Source organism: Centroberyx affinis, unplaced genomic scaffold, assembly GCF_046629955.1.
Source record: "Centroberyx affinis isolate AG114_WGS23_722 - 3 ecotype Tasmania unplaced genomic scaffold, CSIRO-AGI_Caff_v1 ptg000106l_1, whole genome shotgun sequence".
Taxonomy (NCBI): Eukaryota; Metazoa; Chordata; class Actinopteri; order Beryciformes; family Berycidae; genus Centroberyx; species Centroberyx affinis.
In genome coordinates, this window is record NW_027278808.1 from 242,343 (window position 1) to 257,136 (window position 14,794).

General features: G+C 42.0%; 1 protein-coding gene across 1 annotated transcript in view; it reads left to right on the plus strand.

Moving 5' to 3' along the window:
• mast3b (microtubule associated serine/threonine kinase 3b) overlaps positions 1-14,794 on the plus strand; it is a 65,084-nt gene that overhangs the window by 21,712 nt on the left and 28,578 nt on the right. The window contains exons 6-9 of the mRNA XM_071524320.1: positions 392-470; positions 3,997-4,154; positions 8,932-9,007; positions 10,910-11,119. Of these exons, the coding sequence (XP_071380421.1) occupies positions 392-470; positions 3,997-4,154; positions 8,932-9,007; positions 10,910-11,119 (523 nt within the window). The remainder of the gene's footprint in view (positions 1-391; positions 471-3,996; positions 4,155-8,931; positions 9,008-10,909; positions 11,120-14,794) is intronic.

Genomic DNA, 14,794 nt, shown 5'->3' on the forward strand with positions numbered 1-14,794 from the left:
GACTGTTTTGATCATAGTTTCTCTGTTATCTCTCTGCCTACAGTCATGGAAATCTGGACAAAATCATATCTAACAATAAAAATACTCTCAGATTTGGGTCCGAGAGACAAAATCTCATCAAACGGGGGTTTGTGGCTCTAATTGTGCACTAAATTAGGGGTGATCTTGATGTGTAAAAGGTTGAGAATCACTGCTCTAAAGGCTACTGAACTACTGTGGATCAAGTGATAACACAGAGAACCCATATTTGTATGATTTGGGGAAAAGAGGAGTAATTGAATTTCATGCTCTCCTTGTCGTGGGGTGACTCTCTCGTCTGTTATGTAAGGGGCTTTTTCATATGAAATGCTAATACTGAGGCTTATGTAACAAGCACGTCCTTTTTTCTCAGAGCGGAGGGCCGAAGATGGTCCCTGGCGTCTCTCCCTTCGTCTGGCTATGGCACCAATCCGCCGAGCTCCACAGTCTCGGTGAGTCGAGTCCCCCCCCCCACCAACATGGCACCCGTCCTCCCTGGTCCACACATAGCGGCGAGGCAATTATAACACCTCACTCAGCCCAAATGGGACATTCGTTTATGCAATAAGGGGCAGTGAATGCCAAGACCGAGATGACAAACCGCTAATTGTTTTCCTCCATCATCTGCTTGAATGAGTCATTCTCTCGGTCTGTGGAACTGGATGTCTGGGGTAATACACACAGTCTATGTGTGTGTGTGTGTGTGTGTGTTCCATGTAAGGATGAAAGGAGGAGTGTGTGTTGGGCTGATGACTCGATTAAATGCTCCATATGACGTTATTCTCCGGCCAGCTTTTCAACAAAACCTCAGCGACATATTTTTCTCACTAATGATGCACTTAGGCCTCGTTTTCTGTTATTGACATTGGATTCTATTTGATTCTATTTAACTTCTGATGCTCTTTGTTGATTATTTGAGGAGTTTGTTTCAAAAGTTATATATATATATATTATATTAATCAGAACTTGGGTTTTCTACAATCCTTTCCTTTTTGTGCCATTAATCATTTTATAAGAGAAGGGTATAATATTTTTCAAATATTGACAATCTCACTTTGGAACAAAACTCTTCAATGTATTCCACCATCAGTAGTATTAGAATAGAGTAGAATAGATTAGAATAGAATAGAAGAGAAGGGAACTTCAGTTGTAGTAGACAGCAGTTGAATGACATAGACGGTGAGAAAGAAGAAACACAAGTTAAAACAAAACACAAAAAACACAAGTTAAACATAACATTTATCAATAATGACAATTGTAATAGATTAAAAGACAATAAATTAAACAATATACCATCCGAATAAAGCCTATAGAAAAATGTTGTTTTCATATTTTCACTTCAGATGGAGGATGACACGCTCCTCAGAGGTTTCAGAAAGCCCTCTGAAACCAAAATGAAATCCACACAGGATAAAGTCAAAAATGCATTGTGGTCGAGCTGAAACCAGGCTGGTTTTCTCAGTTTCTGAAAAGCTGACATTTTTGAGAGGCAGGGTTTTCACCTGACAGTGACTAACAGATGTTGGCATAAAACTTAAAGGAATAGTTTCGTTTTGAAAATTCTGTCATCATCTCCTCCCCCTCATGCCAAATGAAACACAGGTGAAATTTGTTAGTCCATATAACACACAAGGAGGTTTCCAGCACAACTTGGTAGCAGCCTTCTCCAAAACAACTGAAGTCAATGGGGACCTGTTCTTTAGAGCTCCAAAACAAAAACAGCCAAACAATCACACTGTGAACAGAAAGACCTATACACCATTATTTGTTGCAAATCAATCAGCTGTAGTTAAGATTTGCACTAAATGATGGTGTAAATATACTGTAGGTCTTTTTGGAACTCTGAAGAACTGGTCCCCACTGACTTCAGTTGTTTTGGAGAAGGCTGCTATGGAGTTGTGCTGCAGCCTCCCTGTGTGTTATATGGACAAACTTCACCTGTGTTTCAACTGGCATGAGGGGGAGGAGATGATGACAGAATTTTCATTTTTGGGTGAACTACGTATTCCTTCAAGCACTCCCCTGTTTCTAGAAAGATCTGGGGAAACAAAGCGATAAAGTGAAAGTTCCCGGTGTGGGGAGGGGGTGAGGGAGTCTGTGATGAAAGCCGGCCATGTGCAGCTATTGTAATGAAGTTTATGAGTTGGACACGGCCCAGGCTGGGAGGTCAGCGGGGACAATAGGCCCTTTTACCGGCCCTCAGTGCCTCTTTATACTGAGGCATTAAACAGGACTTCACAGATGCCGTCCCTCGCTTCTGTTCGGGACACATGGGCCGAAAAATGGAACAGATTGCCGGCAACGTACACGCTGTCCCGCTCAGCTCGACAAGAGTGCACTCACTGCCTCAGTAGACAGGAAAAATAAGTTATTATTTGTGTGAATCATGATGTCTCCCATACCCAGATTGTTGATTACACCATCGCCTGGCGAAACACACAGCTCTGATTGGCTGGAGAGAGGTCCGTTAAGTTCATGCAGCGGCTCTGACTGAACTCCTTGACCACTATTCTAAATGAATGCGCTAGCTAGTAGTGATTCAGTATAGATAGATGTGGGGTTCATGATCCGATACAACCACGATACGATGTAATAAATAAAAGGTCAATGACAACAAAGTCTGACTGTGCAGAATGATGTTTATTTCTGAGCCACAAATCTTTCTAGCGATGCCATTGGCTGCTAGAATGTTAACAACAATTTAAAAATGTCAAAGTGCAGATAATATAATTTGGATGGAGAGCTTGTGAAATTGTGATGTTCAAGCGTCTCATTTGTGATTACTACAGCAGAATAAAATGGAGCTAATCTCGTGAGTCATTTTTCTGCCCCATGAAATATTGAATTTCGATATATTGTCCCATCCATACTAGCTAGGTTTGTGTGCTCCATTTAAACCGTAGTAGTCAGTAGTTTGAGCTTTAGTGTTGGCCTGTGATGGTTGGCGCGTGCAGGTTAAAGGTGCAACATGTAGCATTTTAACATCAATAAATCATTACCACATACATTTTGAGACATTAGTATATTTGGATTTGGTGGTAAATCTGCTGTATTGCTTTACGGCACAAAACAGGAACTGTTTTACTTTTAAGTAATACACAACTTAATTCCAGTCGCACTAGTCAAACTGCATAGTTTCAACCTCACATTAGCCTATCTGATCACAATGCATATTAGGGCTGAACAATTAATCAGAATTTTATCGAAATCGCAATATGGGCGACTGCAATTTTCAAATCGCAGGAGGCGCAATATTTGTTAAAGGTGAAATGTGTGTCAAAATACCATTTTAAATTAAATATTGTGGTGCTGCAGAGATGTCCTGGCCTACACATCATATTCTACAGACTTAAGAAAACATCTTTGTTTGGTACAGATCCCCGCAAAAATCACACCATAATCATTTTAATAAGTTTTTCAATGAAAATGAGAATAATGATGTAAAAATGATCATTCCCTCTAATATCGCAAATCATCATTCAATTGCAATATCAGTCAAAATAATCGCAATTAGATATTTTTTCAAAATCGTTTAGCCCTAATGCATACCGGCTGTTATCAAGGCTGGTTTGAGCTCTTACCCTTCGTCTTGCAATTCAAAACAAACAGAGTGACACTTGGAAAGGTGGAAAGAAGCAACATCCTCTTTGCAACATGAAGCAACAGGGTTTGTTTGAAATGTGGTCTTGAGAAACACAAAATGCTGCACCTTGCACCATTTTAAATTTGACTCTGGCTGCTTAGTTAGTCCACTCTATCAGCCACTTTGGTATCCAACCATCATTTGGAGGTCCAGTTCTCCTTCAGAAACCAAGCTGGCTGGTAAGATGGTGGAAGTGGCTGGTGAATTGTTTCCTGTAGACAAATTGATTTCTCGTCATGTATCATTTTGACCAAATTGCCATCAGCTAGATTGATTTGAACCTGGTGAATGTAAACTAACTCCTGTCTCTCCTGGTGAATCCATCTTGCCTGCAGTCGTCCTCGTCCTCCCAGGAGCGTCTTCACCAGCTTCCCTACCAGCCCACTCAGGACGAGCTGCACTTCCTCTTCAAACACTTCCGCAGCTCGGAGAGCGTGACGGACGAGGATGGGCGGCCCTCCACCTTCATACGGCCCCGCTCCCGGAGCCTCAGGTAGATATTCCTGACTCTGACTCGCTTTAGAATGAGTCTTTTAGGCAAATCAGGATTGTTTTCATCAAAGTGCTACATTTCCATTTTAGGAAAAATATTTACCAGACAGTTATTGCTCAATATATGAGATGATTACATCGTCTCAATGTTAGTGTTCCTTAAGCAAGGGACTTAAAATAACTAATAAACTGCAAGGGATTTTCTAAGCAGAATATGATGAAGGGAACAAGTACAACTGTTGTTGATTTACTGAGTTTTTGATTGGTTTTCTCTCATCGAAGCTAAGTGGACTTGCCAAACCACTTGAGTGATGATAAAGAAATGAATCCATTGAAAAATGCCTGTGAAAATAAATGTTTTTAGTAATTTATTCCCTAGTGCCCCACTCCAACCACAAGAGCTACAGGCTGTTTTGGGGGCATTTCTAGCAGCCAGAAAGAGACACTTTTCTGATTGGCTGGCATTGCTAGAGGGCCCGCCCCCTTTTCCTGCCTCAAACATAAGATAATTAATCGACTCAATCAAAGAAGTCTTTCTACATCACACACTGGCTGTGTGTCTGATTGGCCGGTTTCAGGCAACTTTAGAACGTTTTTTTTTTTTCTTTTGCTATGAGCATCAAGAGTGGAAACCCACGGAGAAACTTTACATTATCAACTTACAAAGATACCCCGCTTTGAAATAGTCAATGCGCAATGGGTGAAAGGAAAACAAACACATAAAAACAGTCTATACCAGATCGTCCATGGTAAATCTTTCTCTCCACCTGTTTTGGAGGTAGGAAGGTGAATCAGACAGGAGTCAGTGGAGAGTTTGCACAGCAGCTGGTGAGGAAGACAGTGTATTTTATTTGCAAGTCAACGCCCCGTCCTTAACCTCTGACAGACCTGCTTTCTTTGAATTCAAAAGTCTTAAAAAGAAAAGGAAACTGGCATAAAATTTTAGCCTTGAAATACAGTATGTCATTCCTATGCCAGATGCACTCAGAGAGGTGAAACTGAGCATAAATGGACAGATTCCCATCCAGACAATGGTTTATAACCCTGAACTCAATCTAAACATATATTTTTATATTTTTGCTAGCCTGTCATGATATATGTATGTAACAAGTAAACATGTCATCCCCCATGAATGATGCATACATTAGCAACATGTAAACAAACATTGTAGCGCCCCCATAAGGCCAGTCAGTGTAATTTCATTACACTAGTCTTCATTTCAGTGGGAAGTATTTTATTTATCCTCATAAATGATCATCCTCTTGTAACTTTATGTAGCGTTTTGGAGGCTTGACATTTGGGCAGAGTCGGCCTGTTTTTCAGCGTGCATGAGGTCCTGTTGTCCTCGTTCCCTGGGTGTCAGTATGTACTGTGAGACTCTGTGAGATGTCAAGATGTCTCTGCATCAGTGTGACCGAGACAAATTCATGTGCATCCATAGCAGTTGGCGGCCAAAGTGATTCTGATTGATTACACACCCGGGCCGGCTGGCAGGCAGCAGGGATCCGTGTGGTTTTGACAACTTTGTCTGTTGGCTCTGCTCCGTCAGAGCGAAGCCTGAGCGCTCTCTGTTCTGCCGCCACGGCGTGCCGCGCGTGGGCGTTGTAGCTAGCGGAGCGCCTCGGGGATCTAGCTACTGAGCCGGAGACGAGGGTGGGGGTGGGTGGGGGGTAGGGGGGTGGATCGGGGGTGCAGAGAGCCACGGTGAGCTGCAGCAGTGTGTGCTGGGCAGCCTGCCATCCGCTCCAACAGAGGCGTCTTTCATGACAAAAAATGGCCGAGGGAGGCTGTGTGCATTATGATAGGTTTCCCCTCCATCCGTTCTGCTTGAAGCTGCACCAGGCAAGATTTCTATGTAAAAATACACCCGTCTTCTCGCCCTAAAGCCCATATCTTATGATGCTCTCCAGGCCTGCGTGATGAAACAACAGCATGAACTTCGCTCAACTCCGAAAGCAAGATTACAGTCGCTCCTGAGCTCGTATAAATACCTATAGGGCTTTATATTGATAATACACTCAGCTGGAGGGCCCATGTCGAAGGTTCTGGATGTATCTTTTACATAGACTTAGGCAGCGGCAATGCTGGTCCATCAGAAAACGGACAGAATTAGTGATGGATACATTTCTGTCTGTTGGTTTGTTTTGGAGCGTCAATATACATTCAATAAGAAACTGAGCTGGAAAACCTGCAGTCATCCCAACGTTACACCAGGCTTTCTCTGTTTTATCTTTGTTTTGGTCGGACTGTTGTCTCTGTGTTTGCCGCTAGTTTTTCCCAAAACGAACGTAGGAACACCTCTGATTGGCTGAACGGACGGTGACACATCTGGGGGCCAGTTGCATAAAGATAGACCCAGTCTTAGACTTAAATGTGACCTTAAGTAGGTCTGAACAATTAATCGAAATCGCAATATGGCCTACTGCAATTTTCAAATCGCAGGAGGCGCAATATTTGTTAAAGGCTAAATGTGTGTCAAAATACCATTTTAAATGAAATATTGTGGTGCTGCAGAGATGTCCTGGCCTACACATCATATTCTACAGACTTAAGAAGACATCTTTGTTTGGTACAGATCCCCGCGAAAATCACACCATAATCATTTTAATACGTTTTTCTGATTTTTGAAAATGAGAATAATGACGTAAAAATTATCATTCCCTCTAATATCGCAAATCATATTGCAATTGCAATATCAGTCAAAATAATCGCAATTAGAAATTTTTTCAAAAGCATTCAGCCCTAACCTTAAGTCAGACTTGCTACAGACACTTATATTTACCCGTTCCTACAACTTCTTGATTGTTGTAGATCTCTAATGTGTTGTTTCTGTCTCATTCTCTTCTTCAGGCTCTTTCCAAAAAACAGAGATTTGCCGTCTTTTATGAAACAGCTTCAGTATTTAAACCTCCCACTCAAGTTAGGCCGTTTCGTTGCCATAACAACAAAGTTCTTAACTCAAGATTAGCCAGGGGCAAAGGTGGCTATCTTTCCTACCTCAAAATAAGTCAGTTGTAATATTTAAGTAACAGACAGTCTTAATTAGCCGAGTCCAACCTGAGAATCTAAGACCAGTCTAAGGCTTAGACTAGTCTTAAACTAGCTTTATGCAACTGGCCCCTGTTCGTCCAGAAAAAGTTAAATTGGTTTGAACTTTCTGTCCGTCGGAACGGATGGAAATCTGACAGACGCAGCATCAAAAAATATTGTTTGATCCATCTCACATTCTGCTCTGCGAGGTCCAGATTCTTCTGTCTGGCAGACGGTTCAGGGTTTCCCTTAGAGAGGCCGAGCCGATATAAACATTCATTTGTGCTTGAATCTGTAAGGATTACTTAACACTCAGAGAAATAGTCAGAGCCAGAAAGCCAGAAATTATGTGCAGCAGGTGTTTACCTCGATACTCTGATAACTGAGTCACTTTTATCACATGTGTTTACTTGTTCTCAGCTGCCCAGCATGCTGTGTTGTTATGAGTTGTTTTGTCACCTTCACTAGATGTGTAATAGTTGTCAATAGTAAGCTGTATGTGACAGAAGGTGTGTATGATGGTTATATGATCAGTGGTATAGTTGTGTTTATTTTTATTTTTAATCTGTTAGACTTGGCTGAGAAACAGCACTTTTGTAGCCCATGGGGACAATAAAGTAAGTCTTAAATCAGGAAGTGGGGCCACAGTAGAGAATCTCCCATCCCGTCCCATCCCCACTGATTGAGTGTCGTGTATGGTCACTTTTCCGTTACAGGAAGATATGAATCAAAACTTAACAGAAAAATCGAAGAGAAAAAAACTCCTAAACAGCACAGAGCGGCCAATATTAGATTTTTCTTAAATCCAGAACACAGGGTTCCTTCGCAGGTCTGGGAAGTCTGGAAAAGTATTAAAAATGAATTTGATCATTTCCAGGTCTTGAATAGTTTGGGAATTTGAAAAAATGTCTGGAAAAGTATGGAAAATGTTGCGGTTCAGGTCTGATACACACATAATTATAGCCTTTATGTTGTTGCAGAGCCACTTTGAGTCCACAGTTTTTGTTGATGTGAAGAATAATGTTCAGATAGAGGGACGCTCTTATTACCCAGCCGCTGTCAGCATGCATTATATCAAATACCGACCAAAATCAAATCCGGTCAAGAACATAGGGTCTGGGGAAAATATGGAATTTTAAAATGGAAAGCGTGTAGGAACCCTGCCAATCATCTCACATATTCTGATATTTGTGGCTGTGAAGAACAATCTTCATCTATACAGTGATATGACCTAGTTAGCAGGGGCAAGATGTCTATCTATGTAAATCATATTGAACACCAGACAAAACCTTCAAAACAAATCAAGGTCTGGAAAAAGTGTGGAATTTTTTAATTGAAAATGTGTAGGAACCCTGAGAACAGTTTAAGTTACAGGAGGTAACTTTGCATAAATATTCACCGTGAGCTGAAACTCATGACAATGGTCGAATTTAAAGATATTGAATGTTGGCACAAAATATTGGCCATTGGCAGGTTCCAACCAAAAATATCGGTATTGCTATATCTACCTTCAAAAACCCATATCAGTCAAGCCTTGATTGTAAGTGTAGAGCAGGTGAGTGTCGCTGGGTTGGTGATTAGAGCGGCTGGAGAGACCGGAGGCTCTGATTCAGCCAAACATCTGTGATGGGAGGAAAACACTTGATAACATGATGACATGCCTCCATCAGACCCTGTGTTTTGATGAATGTCAAATGCCTTTGATTGTCAGTCAAACCATACTAACCGGTTCTCTGTCTCTACCGCAGCCCCGGGCGAGCCAGCACCTCCTTTGATAACGAGATAGTCATGATGAACCACGTTTACCGGGAACGCTTCCCCAAGGTACGTACCGGTCAATTAGGCTCACTTTGAGAATTTGCACACTAATATGGATTTTAATTTATTTATTTGATAGGGACGATGCAATTTAACATAGTTCCAATACAACTAGGACAGCTCTTGTCCCTAGTTGAGCTTTTACATGTACAGTGTAATTAAAATATACAGCTTTCAGTATCATAAAACCACAATACACTACAGATAGGAAATACGATGAAATGCACATAACACAATACACCAATACACATACATCATACACCAATAGTAATTTAGAGTACAATTAGCTAAAAATGAGTATAGCTCTGGTTTGCTTTTAGCCAGCACTTAACCTTTGTTGTAAAAGATGTTATATCTGGAATTAATTTGATTTCAGATGGTTTTCCTTAAATTGATAATCCATCTGAAACACACAACCTTAGTATACTTCAGCATAAGTGAGCCCAGCGAGCCTTTCCTTATTATACAAATGTGCAGCATAGGCACATTTACATGTATATAGAAAATTAATTGATTACAATTTGGATTATGGATTCATCTTTTTTTATCAAGTAAAAATACCAAACATTTGCAGCTTCACAAATGCTAAGATTTGCTGCTTTTCATATCATTATAAAATCAGTACTTTGAGGTTTTTGGCTGTCCAAAGTCAGCAATTTCAAGAATGACTTTGGGCTCTGGGCATTTATTTTTTACATTTTAAATGATCACGACTAAACGATTAATCCAAGAAATTATCGATAAATTAATCAATAATGAAAATAGTTGTTAGTTGCAGTCCTTCTTAATCTACAGTTTCACTTATTGTATGTCACTATGGATGAAGGTGTCATTTTAACAGGGTATTAAGTAATCTATCAGCTGAAAGAATAAATTAGGCTTTTTAGCCTTCATAGCTGAAATGTCTTGTATCCTCCACTGTTGAGCAGTTAATTTTGGAAAATAGTTGATTTTGTTCCGCAACAGAGTAAAGGCTGAAAAGTAAGAAATCAGCAGCTGGCCAAGTAATCACTGAGTGATTGGTATTGATCAGCAACACTATCAACCCCCCGCAGATACTGTTGTGTATGTTGGGTATGTTGTGGTCATTTTGTGCTCCGGAGCAGTGGAGGAACAAAACATCTGCACACTTAGGTCCATGCAAGTTTCTATTTAACCAAGCTTTCGGTCTAGACGCCCTGATGTCTGCTCGGTCAGCTAGACCAGTCATTCTCAACCTTTTTCATTTCAAGGACCTTTATTTAGTCCACATTAGCGCCACAAACCCCCATTTGATGAGATTTTGTCCCTCGGACCCAAATCTGAGAATATTTTTTATTATTTTAGATACAATTTTGTCCAGAATTCCATGACTGTCTGTATTGTAGGTAGAGAGATAACAGAGAAACTATGATCATCAAACTATGATCATCAAACTATGATCATCACTATGGTCATTCTTCTACATTCTCTAATTGTGTTAACTTGTAAATTAAATAATAGTGAAGTTTAACAATTCATCAGTTTGCCGGGGAACCCCTGGAACCCCTTCAAGGACCCCTGGTGGTCCCCGGACCCCACGGTGAGAACCAGTGAGCTAGACCGACAGCTGAGTTAGATAAATTTCCTCCACTTTGATGTATTTGGCCTGTAGCACCTCAGCATAGTAGTGGAGTGTGCGGCGATCTTTCTACAGGTGCAGAGCAGCAAAAATCGTAGTTATTGCTCTTTTAAATGTATTAACTGTGTGTGTGTGTGTGTGTGTGTGTGTGTGTGTGTGTGTGTGTGTGTGTGTGTGTGTGTGTGTGTGTGTGTGTGTGTGTGTGTGTGTGTGTGTGTGTGTGTGTGTGTGTGTGTGTGTGTGTGTGTGTGTGTGTGTGTGTGTGTGTGTGTGTGTGTGTGTGTGTGTGTGTGTGTGTGTGCCTGCAGGCCACAGCCCAGATGGAGGAGCGCTTGTTGGACATCGTCACCCACTGCTCTCCGGACCGCTCCCTCCCGCTGGCGGACGGCGTCCTGGGCTTCATCCAGCACCAGCTGGCGGAGCTGGGCCGGGACTGCCTGGACAAGTCCCAGAAAGGCCTGGTCACCTCCCGCTACTTCGCCGAGCTGCAGGAGAAACTGGAGAAGCTGCTGCACGAGGTGAGGAGACCCGACAGACCCTCAGAGTCTGGTTCAGCTGACCGGTTTGGTCCGACAGGCAGGCTGATGTGGGAATTATATGCAACTGCACGCTTAACTGAAGGGGTTCTGTGTAGAGGTCTGCAACCCGACGGGACCCGAGACTGTATGTCGGGTATTGTCCGGGTCGGGCTTGGTTTTTAAATAAATAATTCGGGGTCGGGTCAGGCTCAGTTGTTTTTGTTTTTTCATGTGTGGAAAAAAGCATGAAGCTCTGTTGGGCACACACATCCCCCCTCCCTCTGCTGAGCACTGCTCTGTCTCTCTCTCTCTCTCTCTCTCTCTCTCTCTCTCTCTCTCTCTCTCTCTCTCTCTCTCTCTCTCTCTCTCTCTCTCTCTCTCTCTCTCTCTCTCTCTCTCTCTACTCCTCTCCTCTCCTCTCCTCTCCTCTCTGTCACTGGTGCTGAAAGACGCACAGCGGCTACAGTACCAAAATGGGCTTTTTTCATTTTTACTAGCCTCCTTCATTTTCTGTTTTACAAATGATAAAGGGAAAATCAAGTCCTTTATAAATGTAGTAGGCTATCTGCTGTTTCTGACCAGCAAAACGGAAAATGCCTTCTATTTCCGTTTTTCATTTGTGGATTTTTATGTGGATTTTTAAATTTCTGTTTCTGAAAAGAAAATAGAATGACCAAAAAATACACGGACCACCAGGCTATGACTTTTAAATAGGAACGTTTTGATTTCGGGTTTCAGGTCGGGTTTGGGCTTCAAATGTTGCGTTACAGTCTGGCTTAGTTTCGGGTCGGCCCTGAACATTGCGGGCTAGGGCTTCATTTCCAGGCCCGTGCAGACCTCTAGTTCTGTGTAGTACCAGAAAATGGTTCTTTGGGCTTGTACCAGAGCAGAACCCTTTTTGGTGCTACAGTACAAGGAACTAGAACGGCTCTCTATTGCACCGTGCTCCAGTGGTTCTGCATACAACCTTAATGGTGCGGCAACAAACCCTTTAAGAATATGTGAAATGTTCCAAATCAACAGTATTTAACAAACAAATGTTTTTTTTATCTTAACAAATCAGAGTGTTCTTTGAGTCATTATGGTTCTATGTATACAGAACGCCTGAAGAACCTTCACTTTTCTGTGTGTAGAACACCTGATAAAAACGTTTTCAAAATGCCATCTCTCTTTTGGAAAATAAAAAATCATTAAATCATCTTTCAGAATTTCTAAAATGTAGAAGATCCAGACTTTAAACAGTATTTTGTCAACCAAGGACTTCAGTTAACGACTGTCCTTTAAACAGTAGCATCATTTTGTGCAGTCAATCATTTGAAAAACAAAAAAAAACATCTTTTTCTTTTTGTGTTTTTGTTATGAAGCTGTCCTGTGGGAACTGCCAGGCTGGTGGCATGACGCTTGAACTGAACTCAAACATTTATGCTGTCCTGCAAATAAACATACTGATGCTTTATAATTTATTGATCTGGGTACACGGATTTGGATTATCAGACTGAGTATTAGCTGTCAGAATAGCTGTGATGGTTGCAGAAAGCGATTCTAAATGAAGTCATGGCATCATGGGTAATGGCAGACAGTGCTTTGCAGTGGTATTGATTACAGACCGCTCTATAACCTCATTGATCGAATCAGATTTAGTTTCCGCTTGGTGCGAGCTTCATCTATTACTATATTTATTGGTTGACCAGTCTGGTTTCTGAGTGTGACTTAATGAGCATTAATGGAGTCAGCAGCACACGTCTTCGCTGTATAAATCCTGATTGTTTGTTAATATTCACATATAATATTCGGAAACTTCACGAAAACACCTATACAAATGTAGATTTTTCATTATGATCCCACACATTGCTTTATGCACGACCCTAACATTTAAAACAACAATCTGCAGCTTCTCTCCTTGAGGCAGGAAGTGTTTTGTTAGCCCCGCCCTCCTCCCCCTCAGTCGGTCAGGTTCCCGCCCCGACACCTGTCAGTCATCTTGATGATGTCATCTCTCCTGAGGCTGAGGTCTCCGGCAGCGTAAAGCCTCCACAGCCGATCTGACGCTGATGCTCACCGTGTTTCTGAACGTTTAGCTTCTCTCTTCTTTCTTTTCTTCCTGCTTTCCTCCATTGTTGTTGTTGCTGTGACTTCCTGCTCGCCTCACTTTGACAGACACACCCGGCTCACCGCTGGCCCCGCCCACAAGACACGCCCACAGGGAATTGTTTACACCCTGAAAACATCCCCAAAATCATTGAAAAGCAAATGACAGACGAATGGGGGATTTAGGCCTGAACACACAGTCACAGACAGACTGATAATGTAAAATCTGTCTGTAATGTGTTAATTTATTGTCATTTTAATGTGGAAAAAGTTGCGTACTGCAGCTTTAAGCACCAGCTGGTGAACGCCTGCATGTGTGCTCATCAGCGGACGCTCAGATGAGTTCAATCAAGAGAATTGATCGAACCGGGTGAAGCTCGCAATCAGCCACAGCCACACCGATCAATAACCCGCCTCACACCCAGAGGCACACCATGGATTTGGTAGTGGAATTCATCAGTGATGGTGAGAGGCACTGATCACAGACAACATGCTTTTTTTTTTTTTTTCCTTTTCTATTTTTTTTGTCACAGGTCTTATCTCTGTTATGATAAAATGTTAGTTTCTATGGCAACCTCTTCCCCTTCTCCTCTGCATGCTGTCAGACAGAAGGCATGGCCGACTCGCCGAGCCTCCAGCTGAACTGATAAATTCTGTTCCCATACAGGGGAACGAGTGAACACACACACACACTTTACCCACACACACACACACTTTACCCACACACACACACTGTTCACCCACACACACTTATTACCCAATCACACACTGTTGCACACTATTCACCCAAACACACACTGTTCACCCAAAGATACTCGTTTTGGACTATCATGGATTGCTAAAGTTGCTGTGTGTGTTACATTAAACATTTCAGGCATTTAAAGGTCCCATATGGTGTAAAGCAGGACTCCCCTTGCCTCTGTGATGATAAAGGAGTTGGATGGTCTATCTAAACATGGTGAAAGTATCAAAACGCACAGTTGCCAACTAAATCCACACAATCCACATTAGAAAAGCGAGCCTCTAAACGAGCCGTTTGGACTTCCGTAACTTTGTGGCGTCACAAAGGTTCGCTCATTATCATTTTTGTAAGAAATAACAGACTAACAAAGTGTTTTTTTCAAAGCGGTTGAGCGGTTGTCATTGTTTATTACAGAGAGAGTTTTCCCTACCTGTAGCTGCCAGGCTGCGGTGTCTCACGTTTCACTCTCGAAACGGTTAGCCAATCGGAACAGAGGGGTCATTAATATTAATGAGCCTTAAAGACACGGCGACACAAACAGCCTGTTCTTGGTAAGGCTCAGAGAGATGCTGGAAAATGAACGTGGAGAAATGAATTGAGAGTGTTTTTGGTACATGACACCACACACACAGCTTTGAATGGACCTCAAGACAACACGGCTGTTGCAGGAATCAAACCTGTGACTTTTCAGTTACGGGATAGTCTTTCAAACCTCTCAGGTCACTCTGCCAGCCTCACTTTTCACCTCTGCCCCCAAAATGGAATTTGGTGATCTGGCTAGACGGCCGGATTATGAAAACCTGCTTAAACCCACATGGGTCGAGCAGATCTTGGGATTTATTCAG